Source organism: Lichenostomus cassidix, chromosome 4A (assembly GCF_008360975.1).
Source record: "Lichenostomus cassidix isolate B80296 chromosome 4A, HeHo_3.0, whole genome shotgun sequence".
Taxonomy (NCBI): Eukaryota; Metazoa; Chordata; class Aves; order Passeriformes; family Meliphagidae; genus Lichenostomus; species Lichenostomus cassidix.
Genome location: NC_139485.1, coordinates 4,799,434 through 4,825,270, shown reverse-complemented (window position 1 = coordinate 4,825,270; position 25,837 = coordinate 4,799,434). Strand labels below are relative to the sequence as shown.

Genomic DNA, 25,837 nt, shown 5'->3' with positions numbered 1-25,837 from the left:
TCCTAATGCTGGCAGATTGACAAGATCCTCTTGTCAACAAGAGCAAACACAGAGAGGGCAGTAAAGAATACCTCTGACTGTTCCAAGAAAAGAACCAAAGTCAGAGCTGGGTGGCACAGAGGGAAGAAATAAAAAGAAAGAGGCAGGTGGTAAAAAATTTAAATAGTACCTGTTCTGCCTTGTCTGACAGCAGAATTTGATCTTCAGAGTCCTATAAACTAATGGTCCACAATGTGGATTATAGCTGAGCTCAAATGAGTCACAAGGACCTGGCACAAAACCACCAGGCCCTGCCCACAGCAGTAAGCAAGGTGCCATTGAAACTCTCTCTGAAGCCTGGCATTGATTTATTCTGGTGAAAATTATCTTTGCACCACAAACCCTCTGCTGCATCATCCAGAGCTCAGCAGGACAGGAAGCAAGATTAGAGCCCTAAGGCAAGGGGTCCTCTGCTTTCCTCCTGGAAATAAGAAAAGGCTTGCCACGTGCAAATGACCCTGAGCAATCTGAAGAAACAGGCAAGAAGCTGTTGGAACAGCTCCTGTATGAGATGGTGCACACTGGGAGCTCAGGCAGAGCTGTTGGCAGCCCTGCCAGATGGACACACAGAGCCCTTCCCTTGCAGGAAGGTGTTTTCTAACCACAGAAGCTCCAGAGAGCTGCCCAGTTCGTGGCACACACCAGCAAACTGTAGATTGGATCTCACAGCTTCACGGCCCTGGAGTGGTTTTGCTGTTTGAACATGCTGGACAGAATCTGAGCTTCCCAGCAGTGCTGCAGGGTTGGAAATTCATTTTCATTCAGCATTAGAATAAATGGGAAAGTTATCTGATTTTACAAGAAGAGAGTTCTATTAAAAAATACTTATTTTCAAGACAGAAGTCCTAGTTTATGGCTTAAAATATAGTCTGATACACCGTAGTGGTTATTGTGCTATTGGCTAAATTTTTAATTTTTTGCAACAGATCACCATAAAGCTGGCAGAATGGGGACTTGGACTCCACATGCTGCAAAGTACTCCACCAGCATTGAGAACAACCCCATTCCTCTTCCAGCATCCCAGGAGAGGTGCTGCAGACATGGACACACTGGCACAGCTTCAACCAAACCGCAATTAGACAAAAGCACTCTCAACAGCTTTACTTGCCATGGCATGCTCCTCAAGATGCTGCACGCCCCCAGAACAGTAGCCAGAGAGAGACCCTTATTTGCCACTTTCCCACAAGACATCAAGTGTTGTGTGGCAAAACAGAGCCCAGGCTCCCAGGAGCTGCAGCAGAGCAGCTGCAGGGGACAGAGGGCTGCACTGGGGAAAGCAGTCGCTTCCAGAGCATGTTAATGAGGAATAACAGCATCCATTTCCAGAAGGAAAGAGCAGAGCAGGACACCTTGTGGCATGTCACCTTGCTGTCCATAGCTGGACAGGACAGAGCCTTGGAGGGACACGTGCACTCATTATATGCAGTTATCAATCCCCAGGTCGCTCATGCTGCCTCAGGTAACACATGGCAGTGCAGGTGATGCCCAATGATTTTTGCCTTTTCTTTGTTATATACCCTTTTTGTATTTTTATATACCCTTTTATACCTTTTATACATCCTGCGTATCCTCTATACCCTTAACCTACATGCTTGTCATTTTTGTAGTCTGATATTCTAGCTTAGTTTTCGGGTTCTGCAAGGCAGAAAAATCAAACATTCACAGCAGGAGGCCAAAGAACTCTGTGCTATCAAAAACTCGAGTTTTCAACCTTGGTTGAAACTTTCTCTCTGAAACATTTTGTAAACTGGGCTGTAGCCTCATTTGGAGGGGGATCTTTTCAAATAAAGAGACATATAACTTTGTTTATTAAGTTTCTTATTGGGGAATTCTAGACAAATATGCTAATTTTCAAAGTCCATAAAAATCGTATACGTGCTGTACAGGGCATGCATCTTGGCATGTTCCACCTTTGAAGAGCTGTGCACCTTGGATCCTATTAAAATACTGAGGTAAAACCCTGATAATACTGCAAAAACCCATGATAATACTGCAAATTTACCAGCTGCTGTTGCAGCACTGAGGCCCACTAAGGAAGGGACAGACTTGTCCTGAGGGAGAGGAAAGAGCATCCACACAGAAGATTTACAGCAGGTCCCATGGAATTTTTTAGGAGGAATTTACAGTGCAAGCCAAGGTTTTAGTAAAATCTGAATTTTTATGGGGCTGGTTCTTATTACATTAGAAGTGACAAGCTTTCTAAATCTGTCTGTGCAGGTGCAGCATAAGGAGAAAAAACAGCTCAGTTACCAATAAGTACATGACCATCTGCCCAAAGAAGTGATGGCAGGTCAAGTGTTGAACACTGTTATAATTTAATCTGCTTGAAGACAGACAGATCTAACACCTGCAGGTGTTAGAAATGAGGAAAAACTGCTTTCCAGAACATTCAAGTACACTCTGTAGCTCTTTCTGCTCTACCCAAATTTAGGTTGAGACACTGTTCAAAAGACAGATTTGGGTCCAATTAATACTTTAACGTAATTAAAATAAACCTCCAAATTGACAACAGTCTGTTTGCAGGCAGCAGAGACTACCCTGATTTGCTTCCTTGAATTTATAAAATTTATTTATGGACTGTTCCATTGGTTGCAAGTTTTGTAACCAAAATCCATTCCCAAAAGGAGCAATTCAGCAGAAAGCAAGCCAAGATATAAGCTTAACCGGGAAAATTTTCACTGTGTCCTTCCCAGAGCAGCTGGCCTTTGACTCTCACTCGACCAGAAACCTCCAGTTTTCCATCAATGCAGACCAAAGCTGTGTAGGTTCCTAATGTTGTTTCCAAACGTGATCAAGCAGATAATCATCACAGGGTGCTACATTTTCAGTAGCTCTGGAAAATCCTGCAAGTTAACATTTAGCTGCCTCAAGATATTTTACAACCAGGCACCCATATTCAATGAGATACAGAGAGTATCTGTTTAGTATTCCCCCCCTACTCTCACTCTAAGCACAATTTAAACTTTGGGTAGCAGAAAAGAAGCTGCTCCATGGATTCAGGGCACATCACACAGAGCTTTCTTTCCCAACAGCAACACAGATACAGCCACAACTTAATCCCATTTGTCACATCAGGTAAACAGGCAGTTGCTCATGTGGAGAAAATTCAGTAGCAAGATACTCAATATCTCAACTAAAGTTTTCTGTGTATCTCATAATCTGGAACAAGGGTGAATAATGACGTAGTGGGTTTTTAGATTTCACAGATGTATTTAGGTTAGCTGAGGTTACCAGAAAGCTTAGAGTCTTGGAAAGAGAATAAATGCTGCTGGGTAAGCACATAGTGTAGCAGCCTATGGATTCCACTGATGGCAAAAGATAACAAACTAATATGTCCTGTTGGATATAAGTTTCACTACACACATCCCAGGTACAAGGTGTCACCAGAGTGTAAAAAAAATAATCCCATCTCTGAATTTATGGCATAGATAGTGCAAGCAGTGTAGGCGTTTCCATTCACTCACACACTAGCAGAAGAATAAAATGTGCTGGTTACTTAGCACATTATGAATTTAAAACTAACAGGAATAAATAATAATTTCTGAAAGTAATGCAACTGTCAGCTGGAACTTGGTGTAGTCAAGATGCATTTAAGCCCATGACCTGTATGATCTTTAAAACACCTGATCGTTTCTAGACACACAAATGTCATATCAAAGTGCTGAACTGCACTGCTTCCCCCTCTGCAGGGAAGACATCACCAAAGTCTGCCCAAGCGCTCAGCACATCTCTGTCACCACACGTAATGATGGTAATTATCAATAATAACAATAATGTGGTTGTAAAGCTGCTCTGGCAGCTGGGGCTGATGAATGCTGCATCCCACAGCATCCAACACCCCTGAAAGCTGCATCAGCCCCCAGCAGCACATAGGGAAGAGAGAGCCTGCACTGGGGGTGACAGAGGGCTCTGCTGGCCACACTGGCAGCTTGTGGGCTGCTGTGAACCTTCTGCAACAGAGCCAAGAGAGATTAATATTTTCTGCAATGTCCACTCAGATCAGCTGATGAGATTCTCTTGCATTCCTTCACCAGAGGAGGAGCAGCCCTTTCTTGCTCATAAACACAAAACACGATGTGAACCCACAGCTGCTTGTCCCTAAAGTGCTCAGAGGTGAGCAGACAACCTCCATCTGTTGTCAGAAGCTCCATCGTGTAAAATACTTGATGCCCTATCACACCAGTATTTTTAATTAATCAGACAATTTCTCCATTTAGATGAAATGCTGTGTACATTTCTCATTTACTCTCCCCAACACATGTTCATTAATTAACATACAAATTTCCTTAGTTCTTTAGGAACTGCATGCCAGGGAAAATGTTCTCAGTTGTCAAATGCAACTCATCGATTACTGTAAGACACTTAGGAAAGACTAATTGATAAATATATCCGAGCACTGATTAATTGGTGAAAAACCCATTATGCTGCACCCTGCTGTCCCTTCTTTTATAATAAGACTCTTGAATTAACTTACAACTTGATTTTTCCTTCTTTTAATTAAAAAAAACACTGAAAACCAGAAGTATTTGTGGAGGGTGTCTATTCAATTTTCTAGTTATGCTTGAAGTGAAATCTACTTCATCTACCTTATTAACCGAAAAGTAAGGAAATGAGCCTACTCTGTCAACTAGAATTTATCACTGGGGCTGAGAGAGCTGATGTGGAAACTTAAAAGTAATTTCTTCACTCTTCTATTTGTTGTATGTACTTTTAAAGGCTCCTCTCTGATTACATAAATTAAAAGTGACTTCTGCAAATCTGGAAGAGGTGTGCTGCATACACTTCTCAGTACAGCATATGGCAGCTTTTGAAACAGCCCAGTGTAAGATTATGTAGAGGATACAGAATGCACAAGGTAAAATAGACAGAGTGAAAATGACTGAACATTCACAGTTATGCTTCCAAGCAGTAACACTTTGCCTGCTCAGTCCATGGCCATGCACCCTAGTTACTCTCACAAGAATTCTGCTGGTGTAAGAATATTTTCCCCCTTCTTACTTCCACAATTTGTAGCTTAAATAATATAAACAAATATTTCACTGGGGTCCTACTTAAATCAATCTACAAGTTCCTCTGAGGCTCATTTTTCCCCAAATGGAACTTCTCCTCCTCCTCTCACAAAGCCTGAAGGCAAGATGCCTGCTTTGGTCCAGCCCAAGGGAGCAGTGCCTGCACCTGCCATTGCCCTAGCAGCCTCCTCCTTTCTCAAAGTATTTCCAAACATCTTCCAGGTCTGTCCTGAAATTACAATTTTTTACTGAAAAATCTATTTAATACTGTTCATCTGTGGAGAAGTTTGGGCTATCAACAGCTAATACTGGTTGTCTGGTAGAAAAGGGGGATAATTACAATGCCTCTTCAAATCAGTGATATTTCCTTGCTGCTAAAAGTGTGGCATGCTTTACACCCTTAAACTACCTTAAGTAATCATTTTCTAGGCAGAACAGAAAATCCATTTCTATTCGTTTCCAAAGACCTTGAAAGTATGTATGTAGGAAGACCACTTCCATAAATTCACCTTTTTAGAGTCACTGGCTAACACAAATTTATGCAAGTGCAAGTCAGTCACATAAGTCAGTATTTATATGCTCCAGGGAGCTAGAGTAAAATGCTAAAAATAAAATACACATGTTGTAATACACACAAGATTTAGAGATGGAACTATCCTGACAGTTCAAAATAAAAGATCTTTGTGCATAAGATCTCCATAGCTAGGTCTGTACCTAAATCACATATTGATTTAACTCACTGGAGACAAGTTATATAAGCTTTGGAATGATGTATGCTTGATCAATGTGTTTTAGAAATTAATCTCTGCCAGACTTAATCATTTAGGCAAGTGAAGGAGTCAAATAAATATCCCTACATTTTACTTTCTAGGACAGTAAACCAATTTCTAATCAAATTTGTAAGTAAACAGCATTATTTGTTTCCACGAAATATCAATATTAAAATATCTTTCTAAGAAAATCTGAAAACAGACTTCAAAAATTAATAAGTTTTATCTATGAAATACACACATTATAAAATTGATACGTGAGTACACAAACAAGATGATCCGAAATACAGAGGAGAATGAAATACCCCTCTGAACAAAGGGATTTGGAGTCTCAGCCAGATGAAAGTTAGATGTATTTGATATTTTGCTTCTTTGAAGTGCTAACAGTGATTCCACACCTGAGTGCAGGAGCAATGCCCCACTTCACTGTGAACTCACTGACTCTAACATGGGGAGAAATAAATGCTTACAGCTAACCAGGCAGGTCTCTGGGTGCTTTAGGACAGAGTACATTCTCAGGTTAGAGATAGGGAAACTGAGGCACAGCAAGGCAAAACAACCCCCTGAAGGGCACAAGGCAAGCTGAGGTATAAATGCCAGGAGTGAAGGCTTTTACTTGAAGGCCAAATCTACTAATGCAAACCTCCTTTCTTATCCACATTATTGTTCAAATCCCACTGATTGCATTAGTGGGAGCTCAAGGACAGATCCCGACCTGGCTTGGAGCTGGGTCAATCATGGACACACTGCTCAGCCTTTCTGTAATCTCTTGTGTCTTGGCTCAGTTTTGGGGAAGTCCAACCAACAGGTAAAAAGCTGACTGGCCGTCAGAAATCCTCTTGGTGGCCTGAGCAGTAAGAACCCACAGTGTGACAATATTCACAGGTCAGTCCTGGCAGCATGAACACAACCTCAGCTCCCAGCAGAGGCTGAACCTCAGCACAGAGCCATGACCAAGCACACACTGACACTCCCCAAGCTACCAGCACAGGGAAAAATCAGGCACAACAGATTGCTGCAGCCTTGGGGACTCCCTGCAAAAGCAAATATTGGAACAAGGAGGGAAGGCACTTACCGTACAGAACTGCAATGAGCGACACGGGCATGACCAGGATACCCACCAGCATGTCTGCTACTGCCAGAGACATCAGGAAGAAGTTTGTGGCATTCTGCAACTTTTTCTCCAAGGACACAGCCATAATTACCAATATGTTCCCCCCAATGGTCAGCAGGATGACAACCAAGATCAGGAGGGCTGGCCAATTCTTCTCCCTCACGGACATCCGAGAGACTTCGCTCTTCTCAGAGGCATTGAGAGGATCAGATGTAGGCAAACTCTGGTTCAGAGTCAAATTGCTGCTTAAGGACCAAGCCATCAGACCACCATGCAAGCTAAAATCCAGTGTAACAGACACTGTCGTTAAGCTGAGTAATATTCCAGTGCTACTTAAAGTGCTCATTGTCTGGGGCTGGTTTCTGTCTCTTAACCGTGCCTCAGAGACAATCCCTTTTCCAAATTCCAGGTCCAAGGCAGATGCCGAACATCAGAAAACCTGAGCCAGAAAATCATTTGATCTTCCATAGTGAAGTAAACCTTGCAGAAGTTAGCGTGGAGCTCTTCTAGTTTCCTTGGGTGGGGTAGATGATGACCATTGACCAGCGACCTCGAGGGAAAGGAGACTTTGCAATCTCCAACTGGTTTCCAAGTTCACCATTCTAAAAAGTAAAGAAAAAGGATATTCTTCACTGAAACCACAGTACTCACAACACCTTCTTTATTCCCCATGCAACCGACAATCTTCTTCCCCTTCCTGCTGGCTAGGATGTTCTCCAGACTGCAAGAGATTTATCTGAAGGGTACAGGCTCTGCCTACAATCATGGGGTAGAGAGGGAGAGAATCACATCAGTGTGCTCTGGCTGGTTAAAAGCTGATTATCACTAATTAAATGTTTTGTGAAACCTGCAAAAGCAAGTCTGAAGAGCAAAATATGTTTCAATTGATATCTACTTCACAGATCCTCTGCTGCTGTGTAAAATAGTAATTGCACAAAATTCCAACCAATCCAGACAGTGCAGCTGAGCACAGGGTAATCCATCACCTTAAATGGAAGGGTTTGGATATATTTTACATATTCTAAGGTAAAAACCCTCAGATCTTAATGATTATCTCCCCTACAAAAAGAAATGCTGTAGTTTGGTTTCTGTTGGGAAATGAATGGTGGATAAGGTGCAGTATCAACTAGGCAACATTACAGGATCCTTCTGGAACAAACAGACAACAATGAGTTAATAGAAAAGAAACAACAAACTTTCATGAAAGCTTAGCACTTATTTCTGCTCTTCATCTCTTTTGGTGCCACTGCTTCTTGCTGATCACAAGCACACAGCCAGGCCAGTAAGCCAAACCCCACCAGGCTGCTGCTCAGGACTCCTGCCCCAAAACCCTCATCCCACCACAGTGCAGGGACAGATTTGTTCAGAGTGTCTCATGTGATTTGTGCTTCTTCATCAAGCAGCTGACAGTGAGTGCAAATCTGATTGCAACCCCTGACTGCCCATGTTACCCAGGCCAGAGAACATCATTAAGTCCTTTAGCCTCATGCATTGAGCTAATTTGATAAATTAAATGTACTCTTGACTTCAGGCACATGCCTACACCCACTGAAGCTAAGGGAATGTATTCCCAATCCTGGTTAAGTCATGTCCTCAGGAACTCAATAATTTTGATTGCCAATCTAATACAACTGAAGAAAACCAGCAGTTTAGCTTTGCTTGTCCACTGAACTGGAGTGAAGCTCCCAACAACCACGTGCAGCACAGGGCTAAACTCATGGAAGGAAAGCACTGAGTCAAGCAGTGACATGGAAGTTGTCCAGTAAGTAGAATAAAATCAATAGCAGGAAACTTCTTTTGAGCTTATCCTCACCTTTTTGTGTAGCCCACAGGAAAGAGCTGTTCTATCACTGTTAAATAAATAACTAAATAAAAGCCAGATTTTAGCCCTTGAATACCCTGTGGCGCACATCTGACACAGCACTTTGCTGTCCAGGAATCAAAAGCTAGATGTAATTCATGAGTTTACATTAGATTTTATGTAAAATAGGAAGTGCTCAGAGTCCCATAATAAAATGTTTAGCATTCATGGAGGTTTTGGAAACTTGCTAATGGGCTTTGTGCACAAAAGTATTTCTTAAATGAGCAGTGCATACAACGAACCCAGATTTGCTTCTGCATTGTAGTTAATTACTCCCAGAGGGTCTCTAAACCTCATATTTAGGAAGAAGTTTTGCATGATGTACACAGAAAATAATTTTGCAGCTGCACATGCAGATGAATGAGCAAGTGGCCACTGGACCATTTATTTTTTCCAACTTAGCTGATCTCAAAAAAAAAAAAAAAGTCTCTAGAAAGTTTCTCAGTACTTCAGAATAATTATTCCAAAACACAGCTTTTATTTTAAAGCTGTGATGACAATTTTTCCAAATCACCTTTCCACAGTGAAGGAGACACTGGGCAGGCAAAGGATGACAGGCAGGACATGAAAATATACCAACCATGAAAAATAACCAACAACCTCCAAACAAAACCACACCACAAAAAACATCTCCAAGATCAGGGTTCTGAATTAAAAGTGTCTATTTTTTATATAACTGCTCAGGACTGAATTCTGAAATGGTGAGTAGAGTAATTGTGCGTTTTCAGTTTGAAAAATCATATGTGGGAATTTGACTACAGGAATTCTCAAGATTGGGCTCCACCTTCAGAATTAACTGTTCTATTGTTTTGCTAATACTCTTGTTCTTATTATTTTACACAGATCCTGGCTTAAAGTCCTCAGTTTTCCTTTTCACTGCATCCCTCAGTCTCCACAAGGTAAAACTTTATGACTAATTCCTTCAGCTACAGTCTTCTAAGCACACCACTGTACCAGAAAAGTAATTCACAATTTATTCATGGATTCTGCATTTATTTAAGAACCATCTCCATAATTTTAAATTGAAACATGTACCTATCACAATTTTTTTCCAATAGCTAATGTCAAAGTACACATACTGAATTTTGTGGTCATTCATCAATTCCAGTTCAGTCTACTACTGACAATCCTTAAAATTATAATTTAAACATTCAGCAAAACCAAATTCTTTTCTATGCCACTCCTGCTTTTTGATAAAGCAAAATAATGAGTTCTTTTGGCACATTCTTTCCCTTCAGTCTTTAAATCCAGTTTAAAATAAACTGAAGGCAGCAAAACATTTTTGTCTATCAAGAAACAAATGAATTATTTAAAGCAGAGGTAAGTACGCTGAAGTTTTTGCATATTCCAGAAGGTTAAGTTGAAGGGAAACAAAAGCTACCATGGTTAACAAGTCTGTATTGGTGGGGCACTGGTGGGGCTCACATGCCTTTGGGAGTATTTACCACCATTACAATTGCTAAAATGAAAAAACCCAAACCCTTTCTTGGAATAAACACAATTATTTTTTCCTTTGAATTAAATGCATTCATCTTCAGTTGTTTTACCCTTCAAAGCTCAGAACGCTTTTTCCTGGAGAAAAGCAGCTGCCTGCTGAGAACTTGAGACATTGCCCGGCCCCCAGCCAGGATCCTGCCTCTCCTGGACAGACTGCAGAGCTCCTGTGCTCTTCTAAATCATTTAATAAATCTCTGGGACTCACACCCTGAATGTTAACAACATGCATTTGAGATTGGGTAAGAAATCAAGGATTGTCAGTTTAGCCCAAAAAAAGAATCCAAGTTTCAGGCAGACTGAGAATAATACATTAATTCATGGTGAGTCTTGCTGTAAAAAACCCCCAGAAGTACTTAATGATCAAAAGCAACAACTTTCAGCAATTCTCTCCCCACAAGAGAAAACTAGAAATATCCAGTGATACCACAGGTAAAAAGGCCATGTGCAAGAGAGATTTTTCCCTTCCACACTATTGGCAGTGTCCAGTTCTCCAAGTCACATTCCCATCACCCCAAAAACCAGATGGAAAGCCAACAAGCTGCTAAAGAACAAACATTTTTAAATAAAAAATTTTCCTTCAGCGTTGACGTTGATGGTAGACCTACATCAGGGAAAAAATAAATCTGAAGCCAACTAAACTGAACTGCAAGTACTGCAATTTTTGATAGGAAAACAGTTGCAGATAGTTCACAACTATCTGAGCCAGATAGTCAGATGACATAAATTTTTATAGCTCCGTGAAGCCCTTTTCAAAATGGCAAATAATTTAAAATTATATAATGGAATACACAACTTATGCTCAAAAATGCAGATTTAAGGCTTCATTCTTCACTCTAAACCCTGCATTTCTTACTATTTGCATCTTCTCTATTTTTTTTAATCCATTGCCAAATTAATTTTCATTTTCCTTTGGAACAGAAGGTTGCTTTAAAATACAGATTTTCATGGCAAACTTGCAAAGGCCACCTTCATTTTAGTGATTGAATAAAGTAATATTTTTATATTAGGAGAGTTCTATATTTTGGGCACTTGGAACTCATCTTTCTCCTTTTTGTAGCAGCACTAGGAAACATCTCTATTTCTGTGCAGTTCTATTTTTAAACAGTGTGTGAGAATGCAGCAAGCCCAACGGAGATGACCAGGGTGATGTGGGAGGAAGCACATGAAATACTGGGCTTGGTTCAGCACCAGGTTTGGTCCAGCCCAGAGGAAAAAAATGGAGCAGGGATGTATTTGCTGCCTACATCTACCTGCAGGTACCTAGAGAGGAAACAGGGAGACTCTTCAAAAAGCTGGGGAGCAAAACAAGAAACAATTGCGACAGTGATAGATCTAAGGAAATCCTGTATCAAGTAGGAAAAAAAAATAGATCAAACAAATCTCAGTGCAGGTGGTCAGACAAGGTAAGTGGGACACAGACTGTGGGATCTCCATGCTTTCAGATGTTCAGAACACAGCTGGGATCTACCCTCAAACATCCCATCTAGCTTGAAGTTAGTTCTGCCTTGAGCACCTTGAGGTTGGACTGGAGACCTTCAAAAGGTCCCTTCCAGCTGAAATTATTCGATGATTGGATCAGAAATGTGCTTCTGAGCAAAGCTGTCCAGCATGGGGATGTTTTTGAGCTCCTATCCTTGGATAGATACCCTATGCTTGTCCCTACTGCTGCTCAGGATCAGACCAGCACAAGCTTTGGTTTCCTCAAGGCCAGAAATAAAAGTGCATGCCCAGGTGGGGAAAAGCAGCTGTGAAGACTTCAGTCTGTATGGGATGGGAGCAGCTGCACCAACTCCTGCCCTGTCCCACCAGGGAGATGCACACAGCCATGCCAGCTCCTCACCTGTGGACACCTGCTGAGGTCACCTGTGCCTAAGGGTCTGACAGCTCAAGCATATTCTGAAAAGTGGCAATTTTGGAAAGCTCCAACTCATAGTAGTCACTCCTCAGCACCAGGAAATCTCCTTGTCTTTAGAAAGCAATGCCTGCACTGTTACACAGAGACAACGTTTTCACAGTCACTGCAGTGGGGAGAGAAAAATCAAACCCCAACGATTATTCTGCAGACATCCACTGCAAAGTTAACTGAAGTTGCAATCCAGAGAAGTGGTTATACCTAATTTCAATATTTTCCTGAGCTACTCTTGAACTTGGGAATATATTATTAGCACTTTGTTTAGAGATTTTCTTTCCAAGGAAGTATTTGATACTTCCTCTTTAGTTTTGCAAGAAATTCTGGAAGTTTTCCCAAAAGGCATTGGAGATAAATCAGTGTTAAACCACTTAATAAAACCTTAGGGAAACCTCCACAAACACAGCTTTTCACCACTGTTTTTTAATTCTGACACATAAAATAACTATTTAATTACTTGCAAACTAAAATAAAAGAGTATTTCATTTTTTCTTAGCAAGAGGAAAATGGATTTTCTGAGATACAAGCTGAAGTAATGATATTTTGTAGGGTCATAATAATGAATCACTTCCATTCTGTCCAAAAGCAAATAGCATCAATTTCCCTCTCTGTATCTTCCCTCATACTGAGTCAGAAAGGCATTAATTTCTTTTTCTGACATTTCAAGGCAATACAAACACACAGAGAGATCTTAATCTACCTTCTGGCTGTAAGACCAGCATCCTTTTTATTTTCCCTTTGTGGAAGAGCACCTGGGAACCTCACAAGAAGATGTAGATACTCTGCCACTCCCTGCAATGATAAACTTACTCTCTTGGCTCAGACGTGCAGAAATGCTGTAACAGAATAAATCTGAATCTCATCACATACCATCCTAACTTCTTGGAATGATTACACCCTAGTTGTTCATATTTTCTATGGGTAGATATAATTTCAAACTGTCTCTCTGGTTTTTTGTTTCTTTTTCTTTTTTATCATGGCAATCCTCACCCTGCTTTCCTGTTGCTTCAATAAATCACATTATTCACGAATCTGGATCATGCAAAGTCCTATTGAATGCAATGAGACCCATATTTCCTGCATTGGTAACTGCACTATTTGTGCTCCTGAAAGCTCTTACTGGGCTTGACCAGCCCCATAGTGCTGAATTTGCTATAACCTGACTTCAAGCTCTGCCTCTGATTTCTGAGGACCAGCTGGAACACAACAGACATTTATCTCCTGCCAAACTTTTATAACCTTAATGCGGTCAGGGGTATTTGCTCCCTGGGATTTGGAGGTTTGAGAGTTTGCAGGATTCCGAAGGCAGCTCTTGTGGTTATAAAGACCCAACTTCTGCCTCCACTGCAGTGACATTCCCTCAGTCCCTTTTCAATTCAGCTGTACAATGTGGTAAACATCAAGTGTAACATTGATGGGAAAATCTGTGGTAGCTTTTTCACACTCAGCTTTTCAGGGCTGTTGTAGTAAACTACTGTTAAACTTCTTACTCTTTCTAAACTTTCTTGTTCACTAGAAAAGAAATTTTTCCTCTTCTCTCAAATGTTTTGCAGAACAGCTCTTTGTTTACAACATGAAAGTCTGGAAGTGAGCACTTACCCCATAATTAAACATAATAAACCAAAGCAAGAAAAACACTTGCTACTTTCTCTAGCTAACTTTTTTGCAAGTTTTAAAGCCAAGCCTATTGAAAAACCATAAGACTCCACAATTTCCAGCAGTTTTTGACGTACAGTGCTCTATCCCACGTGTGGTTGAACAACTTCATAGCTGCAAGTGCAACCACAGGGAAACACAATAATCATTAAGTGACTTATTTTCAATTCATGTTTTAGGGGAAATATCACATCCAGTATCAATGAGCCTGACATTCTTTAATGACTGTGCACACTTTGCAATAGTAACAGAGAGCAGCATGGAGAGGAAGAACTTGAGCACTGAGCAGCTGTTGAGTCACAGTGCAGCATCCACACACACACAACACGTGTGCCATGTTTGGGGCAACGCTGCTGACTCATTCATTACTTAATAAGTCAAACTTCCTAATCAAGCAAGAAATCACTTGATGTTTCCCTCCTAGCTTTCTTTTTGTTCCAGCTCTCTGTGCCTTCTGAAATCACGCCACTGGATCCCTTGTTTTCTGGCGAAGAGGCTGAGATTTATGGTGCAGAGACAGGGTGCTTGTCCTGCACCACATCCCACATGAGATCCAGGGAAAGATCTCCCCTTTGTGTGCACTGGAGCCTCAGCTCAGGCAGTCTGAGCCCTTGCACAGCCTGCAACATCACCAGGAGGTGCCTGCTCACCGTGCGGTTCCCATGGCTGAAACAGCTTCTCCCCTAAATCTATTTTCCCAGTATGCACCTTAACCTGCAGAACTCTCTAATTCAAAGCTCAGGGAGTTGAATTTTTAAATTATAAGATGTTTAATAGAGGTCTCCTCCCTATTGTGGCTGTGTACTCTTAATATAGGTTACAGAGTGCCTCTCCTGTTGTCTTTGCTGTCTGAGTGTCTTTAAAAAGAATAAATCAGAGCATCAAATAAGCCAAGGAAAAGCAAAACAACGGTCAAAGCACAATAAAAAGTGTGCCTAATGGACTGAAAAATGGCTCAGGGCTTTTAATAGAATAGCTTAATTAAATATGTGTTTTCACTTACCTGTACAGTGTCAGAGAAGGGATTATTGAAACATTCATAAGTTAATTGACTTATCTTTATGTCTCACATAGCAACAGTTGATACAATAATTACATAGAAAATGTAGCTACTCACAGGGGTTTTTTTCTTTTAATTTTTTTCTTTTTTTTTTTCTTGGAAAACTGACCCATATGGACCCAAAAGGGGATGACTGACAGTAAAAATTGTAAAAGGCAACACTTTTCTGATCTATCATAACTGGATATTGTGGTAAATCTGAACTAAGGGAAATTCTAATGATAAAAGTAGGTAGAAAACTCTTAAAAACTGGTAATAAAAAAAAAAAGGAAAAGGACAAAGAAGATAAGACTGGAAAAGTTAAAACAATGGGTCTCTGTGACACCTTCATTAAAAGATAGAAAATGATCCACACAATTATAAAACTTTTAGTTTGACCCTAACCAGGCAAAAATTCAGAACAGATTTAACAGGAAAATTTGAGACAAGAAAATGCGTGGAAAGTGCTATGAAAGGCAACATGAGTTTCCCAGATGTACATTGCAAGTCTTGGATTGGTGTCTTGGGATTTTGCTCATTTGTTCTGTAACACCCCATTCTTTAGGAGAAAAAAACAAACAGGCAGTGTCTCCAACTTACTCACACTTCATTAAACCATTTGATATGGTGTCACCAGGGAAGTTATTATGTAAACTCCAGCGAAGATGAACAGAGCAATTGTGAAACTGCCACAGTATTGGCTGCAAAGGAGATGAAAATGGATTAGACTGAAAAAACAAATCCTGGTCTGGAAGTAAGGTGTCTGTTGAGGTTGGCAAGGTTTGATCTTGATAGTAAATTGGGGTTTTGGTTTATTTGTTTGTTTTTTAAATGCTGCCTAAGCAAAACATACTTTGGGTATAAAATATATTGATAATTAAATACAAGATGCAGCACCCACATCAGGAAAGGCTGGAACATAAGACAGGAAAATCTGAATGACTGAGGACTGAATGAATGAAATAATAATGAAATATTATCTTTCTAGAACAATTATATTATATATTATTATATAATAATTATTTCATATTAATGAACTAAAAGTATTTGGATGTAAACTATGAGTTTATCAGTTGGAAACAAAGATAATTACTTTGGCATCTGAGCCATATGTAGGCACAAGTGGGACATGAAAGAGACAAATATAATCCAATCTATATATAGCAAATGAGGAATTTCTGTATGATCCATCATTCTAAAAGCAAACAATACCTGCCTCCACCCCCATCACATGTTGACTGTTTCATGCCATAAGAGGTCACTTTAATCTGGATGCCTTATTCCACATAAATTCTGCATTGTGATGCTGCTCCCAGACCAACTTAGGGAACATATCCTGAGCTCTTACACTACAGTAAATCATGAGTATTTTCAATTAAATGAGAACGCCCAATTGCCTAGGGGCCAGACAGAGCTCAGTATAGTTACTCCTGATTTGCACTAGAAAACAGGCCAATTGTGTTGAAACACCTTCAATGTGATTAGAAGCAGGCTCTTTATTTAGGGAAATAATTCCATTTTCAAAGCATTTGACAATTTTAATAGGCATCATCTATGAATAAGTCAGGGTGCGTAATATGCCTGGAGCAAGAAAGAAAAGGCTCATTAAGTTTGAGGGAATAGACAGATGGGCAGTGCTGGGGTGGAGCTCTGACAGCTCCCAAACTCTGTGAGCAGAGGAGTGAGGAGTCGGACGCCAGGCGCATGTGTGCAGGAGGCATTTCCATGGGAGCAAATTGCACTGACACAAACTGTCAGCTCTGACATCAATACGTGAGTCAGGGAAAATCAAATGAAGGAGACAAAACATAATGGAAAATACTTCAGTTTCCAGCATGACATGAAAGGCAAAGGAGGTCTGTAAAAGATGATGTGATTTGGATTAACCTGCTTCTCTTTAGGAGTGTGCACATGGAACAAGGATTTTGTACAATTTGGATTCTATCCCAACTAAGGCATGCTGAACCTGCAGCAGAGGGAGCAGTCCTGAGGTGTTGACAAGAGCAGGCAAGTGCCAGACTGCATTTAACAAAATGGTTAGGGCCACTGAGAAGAATAGGAGAGAAACTATAGACAAAATCAACAACATAAAAATGCAGAAAATATGAAGGCTGAAGGCTAAAAGCTAACAAAAAATTGTAAACAACCACCTCTGGTCTCAGTGAAAGTCTAAGAAGGAAAATTTGCATTTAGAAATGAAAAAAGTCCTGGTATTTAGAAATGACATAATTCAAACAGGATCCAAAGCAGCCACTTCCTTTTCTAAAGGAGCATTCCTACATTTACCAAAAATGTGGGTGAAATCTGTCAGGTGCATCAGCAGTGTTTTCCAGACAGGCTGTGGATGGCTGCTGTTGTGGGTCAGACACCCAAAGGGACCATGCCCTCCTTCTAGACGTCACACCAGCATGGCTACATCAAAGGAAGGACATCAAATACACTTTTATTCAACCCTACTGAGGAAAGATCATGAAACTATCCTAGCAATTTATAGATGAATCAGGTAGTGACTGCATTTTAATGGTTGAAACAAAGACAGCTGAACTCTAATGGTGTCAATTTTCTCTTGCAAGTGATTACTAAATTGCTCCCACTTTGTCAGCAACGTAATATCTCTGTGAACAGCTCAGAGTTGAGGAAGTAACAAACCACCAATTGTCAAGTGGAGAAAAACAACACACATACACACACACTTAAAGTAGGATTGAAAGAGAAATGCTTCTGTTCCTCTGACAACAAGCTCTTCACAGGAGGGAAAGGCTCCATCAGAAACAACAGGGCAAGTCCATCATTCCTGGCTTCTCATCTCCAACAGCTTCAGTATCACCCAAACCAAAATAATTTGGGTGCTGGCACCACTGATTACAAGTAAATGAGAGTTCTGCTGTGTCCAGTAAGTCCAGCAAAAATGTGTTTGGAGGCAACATCTGCAGTCTTTGAGCAAGGAGTGAGTCCCTTTCTTGCCAAAGTTCAAACACTCAGACAGTTTGAGGCAGAAATTGCTTTAGTTCATAAGTACAACTACAGCACATAGCACTGCATGGAGAGATATCAAATGAGGTTAGGGAGTCAGGGAATCAGCAGCAGAGAAAACTCTTTGGACTCTGAGCCCATTAATTACCTTGCTGGTCAGCATGGGGATGAGGATAACACCACCACAGCCAGGCTGTGACTGGGAGTCAGCTCTGTCAGTGCTGAGCTCCACCAGTGGGAGTTTGGGATTTCCAGTGCACACATGCATTGTGACAAATAAATACAACCTCTCTGCAGGCTGGATTAATTAATTATGCTGGCCTGTTGACCTAACAGCAAACAGGAAAGCCAAGAGGTGAAAGCCCAAAGCCCTTATTCCTGTATTGTTGCCTTTTCTTTTTGCCACATTTCCTGCACATCCCAGCTGAAGGGAGGTCTTGTCCCCTGTTTCAGCAGATTTGGAAGAGTTGCAGAAACAGGGCCTGGATATATTTGTGCAATAACACTAACACCTCTCGAGTTCTGTGACAGTAAAACTGTATCTCACATTTTCATTTTCTAAAACCACTACCATTCCAAACAAATGATCATGAGAATATCTAAAGACAAGGAACAACATTTTAAGCAACTTTACACCAGTCAGTGTAACCATTACAAACATGCTTTGATAAATAGTAGTAGTCTAAAATTGAAACAGTTATATTACTTCCATTAATTACCAGGCAATAATAGACTGCCCTGTGCAGTGACCTAACAAATATCATCATGTAATTTAAAAATAACACTGGCATTGTTTTTCTCCCACATCCATCTGACCCTCAGGGAAGATTTGGATATAAAGGGCAAAAAGGTATACAGAAACATTTCTCAGTTCCCAGTTTTATTAAGCCAAAGCAGCCCAAATAGAAATTAGAAGTAGTAAGTACTCAGTGAGGCTGAAATCAGCTCCATCCACATGGGTCAGCAGGAACATGTGCCAGCCTGCTGATGGTGGGAATCAGTCTGTGGGGCTGAAATGTCACCCTTCAGTCAAGGGGACATGGCACAAGGCCCTGCTGCCACCACTGCTTGCTGTCTCCTTAACCACTGGGAGGAAGAGCCACTGGCCCAGTGCTGTGGCTGATGTGAGGTGCAGAGTTTGGAACTTGGGACTTACAGGGCCTTTACTGAACTGTTTCAGGAACTCCCAAAAGTAAGAACAAATCCACTCCTTTGCTATGTGCCCCTTACTTGAGGCTGAAGAAGGAGGTATGCAGAAGCCCATAACACAGGGTTACTTGATCATCTGTCCCTTCCTGAAGGAATATTCCTGTGCAGAGTGTGACACAAGCCAGGTACAGAGTCAAAGTTTCCATGAGTTTGCCCTAAGCTGAACTAGGCTTTATGCTCTGCTGCAGACATCTCAGTGGCCTTAAAAATAGGATCTCACTCGAGCACTTTGTTCTGCAAGTCTGAGCTGTCAGAAAACCAAGGAGTTCAGTACAGATACTGACAGAAAACAGGATGATTTTTTATGATGGAAAACCCCTTTGGACAAGAACACTGTCAGTAAGTGGTGGATGGCAAAAACTGCTGGTGGTGATGAGCTACTGCACAACACTTCACAAGAGCTTTAAAGAAAGCAAGATCTGGCAATACAGACACCTGATCATTTTTACAGACCAAGACTACCAAAACCTGGCAACACCCATCACTGCACCAGAAAGGAGGACTGGATGAAGGCAGACACATTCACCATATAAGCTGTTAAAAACCTCAGGGATGCATCAGGCAGCCAGCAGTCATTAAACACAGCAAAAATATCAGTTTACAGCTTCTAAGCAAAGCTGAGGGTTTTGAACCTAGTTACAGCCTCAGTGTTTATCTGTGGCTGGGAGAGCTGTTGAGATGGATGATGTTAGAAAGCAAACATCTCTGAAACACTGGAGAAAGTCACACATGCACAGCTGAAGCAAACCAAGAAATCCTCTTGAAGCAGTTTTTATCAATCAAAAATAAACATAGAACACAAGAAGACCCTGTTTGAGCTGATGGCAAGCACAAATTACGGCATGTTAACTTAAATCTTTCATTACTGCCAAGTTGTGAGACTTCACACTTGCTGAAGACCAAGGGATGGTATAAGTATTATTACCATTGCATACACTGACCTAAGGCACAGCAACTTCACCAAATGCAGGGACCTGAGCCCCATAAAACCCACAGACAACTCTGCCCTGGGCAGAGAAGAGCTCTGAAAGTAAAGAAACATTAACTTAATCCTGCTTTCACTTCCCCAGCAAAGCTGTGTGGGAGGACAGACATTTGTTCAAGCACAGAACCGAGGAGGAAAGCCAAAAAAACCAACCACCAAAACCTAGAGATTGTAACTTCATTGAGGATTCATAAGGCACAATACCAAACAAAAGTTTTTCCCTTTGATGCTTCTATAGCATTAAATTCATTTAGAAAACTGAAGTAGATTATACTTTGTGCTTTGCAGATAAAAGCACCATTGTAGTCATTTGGATGCAGAAGGACTTTATTCTGCCAAAAATACCCTCCTCGTGCTGCAGCGCAGAGCCCTGAAACATGAGAGCCAGTTCTGAATCAGAAACAGGGTTCATTCAGAAACAGAGGTGCTGCTCTTCCCATCAGAGCTGCCCCAGCTCCTCTGCCAGCAGAGAGATGGGAGACAAAACCACCCTGCCTGGCAGCTCATGGAACAGGCACTTCTCACCCAGCCCCAGAGGAGCTGTGAGGCTTCACAGCAACACCTAGGAGTGGAGCTGGGAGGGCAGGCTGGAACAGCATGGAAAAACAAGGCCTAGCTCTTGAGAACTGGAGCTATTTTGGTGGCTTGCTTGTTACAATAATACTCTGACTTAAAAATATATGAAAAAATACCAAGGAAAAGCAAAAGCTGACATCAAAGCCAAATACTCTATGTTGCTTGGTCCCAGGAGAGAAATGGAGATAGCCTCTCACAGATCTGAGTTTTATAACAGGAAAAATACAGAATAAGCTTTTTTATAGGAATGATTGAAATACAGGACAAGGCTGAATTTCAATCATAGATTTATTTTTTAAAGATTAAAAAGAATTCTTGTAAACAACTTAAAGCATTCCTTGCTCCTACTTGGTACTATTTAATATCAAATGAATTCTTTTTACTTCCTTTTAAGCTGCAAAAACACAGACCAGCTATGAGAGTTAATAGCAGTGTGAGTTATTCCATTCCTGCGTTCCTATTACTTTGGGAAAAATGAAACTAGTCTAGTACTGCAAACTGCCATAGGTTTTCTTCACAAGTCTTTTCATGTCTTGTGTCTTGGGTTTTTAAATCCCAGTCCTTAGAGACAGAAGGTCTCAGGTCTGTAGACAAAACAAGAAAAATACACCTCCTAAAGGCTTCAGAAACAGAAAGCAAAATACAGATATAAAAGCAAGGTGTGTTATCTTCTGAATTTTCTGCTCTTGGGCACTTGAGTCATGTTCTTAAAAGTTATCTTAAGGCCAGTGACTTTGCACTCAACAACTTCAGTGAGAGATTTTTAAAAAGCTCCCCATCCAGAACACTTTTTATTTATATATATATATATATATATATAAATTTACAGAGCATAGCAGAAACATTATATGAGCCAAAGTTCATCCAGCCTGAGTACACCCACAGGTCATACCCCCTAAAAGAGGAGTGTGTTTGGCTTTCACCAGCCTTTTGCCTACAGATGTTGTGTCAGCAGTCAGCTGAACATGTTTCCTTAGTAGTGAGATGACCTCAGATTGGAACCATTCTCGAGAAGAAATTAATCTCTGTTGTCAGCATCAAAAACAGGAATTTAAGAAGCCAAAATAAAAACTATTATATTTGTACACACAGAAAAAAGGCAACCCCCCAGACCCTCACCTGTACTTTAGGACCACCAATACTGCACTGAAAAATAACAGCACTGCACTATTTTATCCCAGCATGCACCTCCCTCATCACACTTTACTGATTGCATTATTATTTTTCTGACATTTTTTGTGAAGTTAGAAAATAAAGGCCCTCAATAATACAAACTGTACACCAAGAATACATGAGCAAAGCTGTAATCCTAAACAATTCCAAAGACTTGAAAGAATTTAATAAACATTTTCTTACCTATTTTCTTACTCAGATGTTATTTACAAAATCTCTTTCTCAATACAGATAAAAAGAAGCATGTTTACTCTGTGATACTTCACACAGAGCCATCAAAAGCAAAGCCATATACACTCCTGTGTGCCTGGTGTGCTGATTTTTACAAGCTTTAGCCTGATTTCTGAGTGACAACAGCTGTGCACTTAACCATCTTCCTCCCTTCCTGCCATGCTTCAGAGTGCCTCACTTGCAGAGCTGATGCAGTGATAACAACAAACCATCAGGGAATTCCTGAATTCTTCCATTACTCCTGCCAGGATATCCATTATTTTATGAGTTGTTGATTTTTGGGGTTTTGGTTTCTTTTTGCTTTGGTGCTTTTGAGGTTCTCCATAGAATACCAAGCTCTGCACTGCTTTTTGTGATCTAAGAACAGACGCTGCTTGCCCAGAACACCTTGCCATGTGAAACTAAGATTTCTTTATCAATATCCAGCCCTGGCTAGAAGGTAATAAGATTTTCTGTACAGGTATGTAAATATATGTGCACAAATATATATATATAAATAAAATCCACTTGTCATTAATAAATAACTAATAAATAATTAATAAATATTTTTTTTCCTAAAAAATCCCAGGAAAAAAAAAAAAGGAATGAGAATAACAGTACACTTCTGGGTTTGGGTATTTTTCTTATCACAACCTCTGACTCAAATCCCCATTATCTGTGTAAGAACCTTTCCACCTGGAATAGGGCTTGGGAAGAATTCAATGATTCAATGTTGAGCACCATTTTCCTATGTGTAAAAAAGTAAAAAAAAGTGTCTTCAACCCTTCCTTTTCCCAGTGACAGCTGTATCCTGGGGTAACACTAGGTTCTTTCCAAAACAAATGTGGCACAGCTGCTATGATTTATCTTCACAGCTCATAGCTTACAGTTACAGACAGAAAATACATTTAACAAGGGAAGATGTCTTATGTGTTCCTGAATGCTGGAAGAGTTTCCTCGGCTGCAGGAGGATGCTGCAAATTGCCTGAAAAGGTTGGAGCAAGTGACTAGACCCACAATATGTTTCTCTACAAAATTTGGGGGAATATATTTAGTTTTGGTGAGTTCTCCAGCTTCTGCAGCAGGAAGAGTTTCTTTTCGCCCTAGGCACAGGAAAAGGCTTCTGCAAGTGTGAATAAACCAACAGAGAGCTGCAGGAAGGTTTGGTTGGGCTTTTCTAAGAAATTACCTCGTAAAATCCCTGCAGTATATGTCACAGGTTCAGAGGATTTCATAAAACAAGAGTCAGTAAAGGAGCATCTCTTGTACATACCTTTCCTCTAACACAGGCTGTGTTTTAGGGTGCCAGCACCACGCTGGCATCTTGCTCACAGATTTCCTCACCACATTTGCTTGCAAATGGTAAGATGTAAGGGAGAAAATAATTATTGCCATAGCTGGTTGGGAATAGTTTCACAAAACTTATTTCTTGTTGAGATTTATGTTTTACATAAGCCTTTAAACATTTTTACACATTCTGAAATTTCACTCAGAGAAAAAATAGATGGACTCGTGGAGAACAGATGTGGGCTAGAAGAGCTCTTTCCATCTAGCACTGGTTGTGTTATTAGGCTAGCAGTGAAAGAGAGAGACACCATGTTACTCTCTGGATCCAACAGCTTCTTCTATCACACTAAGATAAAAACGTGTGAACATCGACCACATGGAACACAAGTTCTTTGTTTTTCTTTCCCTAATGAACTGTGCAAAGAATGCAGCATAATTATGCCTCCGAAAGAAACTACTATGCTATCAGAGATACTAAAAAAGCTCTGTTCTTTGGCTGGCACCCATCTCTGCAAATGCTGTCACAACAGACTCCAAACTGTCACTTCAGCAACTGCCCCTCACGGGAAAAACATATTTCTTCTAATTAGGCAAAATTTTAACTCTGCATCTGAAGAGTATAATTTGATCTTTTCTCTAGAAACTCATTAACCACTTGAGTTTAATTGTTAACATTTGCATTAATAACTCACTGAAATAACTACACATTGAGTGAGTGCAGCTACTGCTTTGGCAGGACAATGCTCTGTGGGCATTCCACCGGGGAGGTGACGTGGGCCATGTCCACCTGAGAAACTCCTCTGAATGTTACAGAGATGCAGTTCCTGCCTCTGGGTCTGCCATCAGCTCCCTGGATGGCTTTGGGCAGGTTATCCTCTTCTCCTTTCTACGTCTGTTTGAGGCAATCAAGCCACGAGCAGTGACTTCTCGTTCTCCTCCCTCACTCCCTCCAGGCCTAATAAAATGCCCAACACAAGGACACTGAGGTCATCACTGCAATAAGAACTGCTGGCAAGGGTGGAAGGCACCAGTATTCAGCTCCTGGTGCTGGGTGTGATAACATGAAGCTCCCAAAATGAGAAAAAATAAATAAATTCCCACCCAGGTAGTGTTTAATGCCACAGTTACTCATGCTGGGGCTCCCACAGGGCCTAGAGCAGCAAGAAACCTGCTGAAAGCCCTGGCTGTTCTGAGATAAACCCAAATTACAATGATTCCTTGATGGAAACGTTTCATAGAAGTAGGAACCCATGATTTATTCAGTAAGAAACAGGTTTTCAAGCAGTGTCGTGAACACTGAACATGCAGACACCATGCTTGCACCCGGCCTCAGTTATAAAATGAGATGACTTACAAATCCAGGGCACAGTGGGGTGATGCACAGTGCAGGTTGTCAAATGTAGAAATGTATCATCAGAAAGCTATTTCCTCACAAAAGGCCAACAATTTGAATTTAAAAGGGGAGGGGAAGGGAAGGGAAGGGAAGGGAAGGGAAGGGAAGGGAAGGGAAGGAAGGGAAGGAAGGGAAGGGAAAGGAGGGGAAGGGAAGGGGAAAGGAAGGAAAAGGAAAGGAAAAAAGGGAAGGGAAAGGGAAGGGAAAGGGAAGGGAAAAGGAAGGGAAAGGGAAGGGAAGGGAAGGGAAGGGAAGGGAAGGGAAGGGAAGGGAAGGGAAGGGAAGGGAAGGGAAGGGAAGGGAAGGGAAGGGAAGGGAAGGGAAGGGAAGGGAAGGGAACACAGAGAAAAAATAACTAACTTCTGCTTTTGGTTCAAACCAGGTGAGTTTGTGCATTCAATACGTTTCTCAAAAGTAAAGATGCAAGGTTCCATAGGGGTTTTTTTGGTTATTTCCCATAGCATTTTTGGGTGAGTACCTCATGTTAAGGATTTCCTGAATCCTTTTAAGTTCTCCAGCAGTCATTTGCTACAGTGTTTTGGATAGACAGTAATGTGTGAACCTGCTCATGAAGCTGAAGGACTTCAGCACCAGCTCTCTGCTATGTGGATAGTAACTCAGACATTTTTGCTTCACAGAAGAGAAATGTAACAAAAGTTACTTTTTGTTACCAGATTTGACACACTTAAGCAGCCGTTAAAAAAAGCAACAATCAGTGCCATAAAGGAGATAGCTGAAAAAATAAACCTTTCCCAATTCCCAGTGCCATAAGATATTTTCAGATGAATAAAGGCATAAACTTACGCAAGAGCTTCTACATAAACTGTAATATCAGTCTGCGTGAGACTCTGGTGCTTTTGTTATTCCTGCATTTGGTAAATTCAGGCGTAACAATTTCTGAAGTCCTCCGGCTTTTACAAACAGGTATGATTGACAGCCTCTAAATGCTCTGCTTTTCATAACAACCATGATTGACAGCCCTTTGGTGCATAGCCCAATCAGCCTAACAATGTTATTGTTCTCTAATAATTACCTGATAATTTTTTTTTCAGTGTGTTGCTGTTAGTTATGGTTCAACTAAGAGTCCTCTGAACTTCCCAAAAGTTTATTTAACTTGCACAGATTTGGGGCTGCTTT

The 25,837-nt window shown here is 40.8% G+C and overlaps 1 protein-coding gene across 11 annotated transcripts in view; it reads right to left on the bottom strand.

The window, feature by feature from the left end:
* The window catches only part of HTR2C (5-hydroxytryptamine receptor 2C), a 224,847-nt gene that overhangs the window by 31,371 nt on the left and 167,639 nt on the right, over window positions 1-25,837 (bottom strand). For all 11 annotated transcript variants that reach the window (XM_085060273.1, XM_085060269.1, XM_085060270.1 and 8 more), the window contains one exon: window positions 6,894-7,534. In XM_085060273.1, coding sequence (XP_084916399.1) covers window positions 6,894-7,278 — 385 coding nt within the window. In that variant the 5' untranslated portion in view covers window positions 7,279-7,534. The remainder of the gene's footprint in view (window positions 1-6,893; window positions 7,535-25,837) is intronic.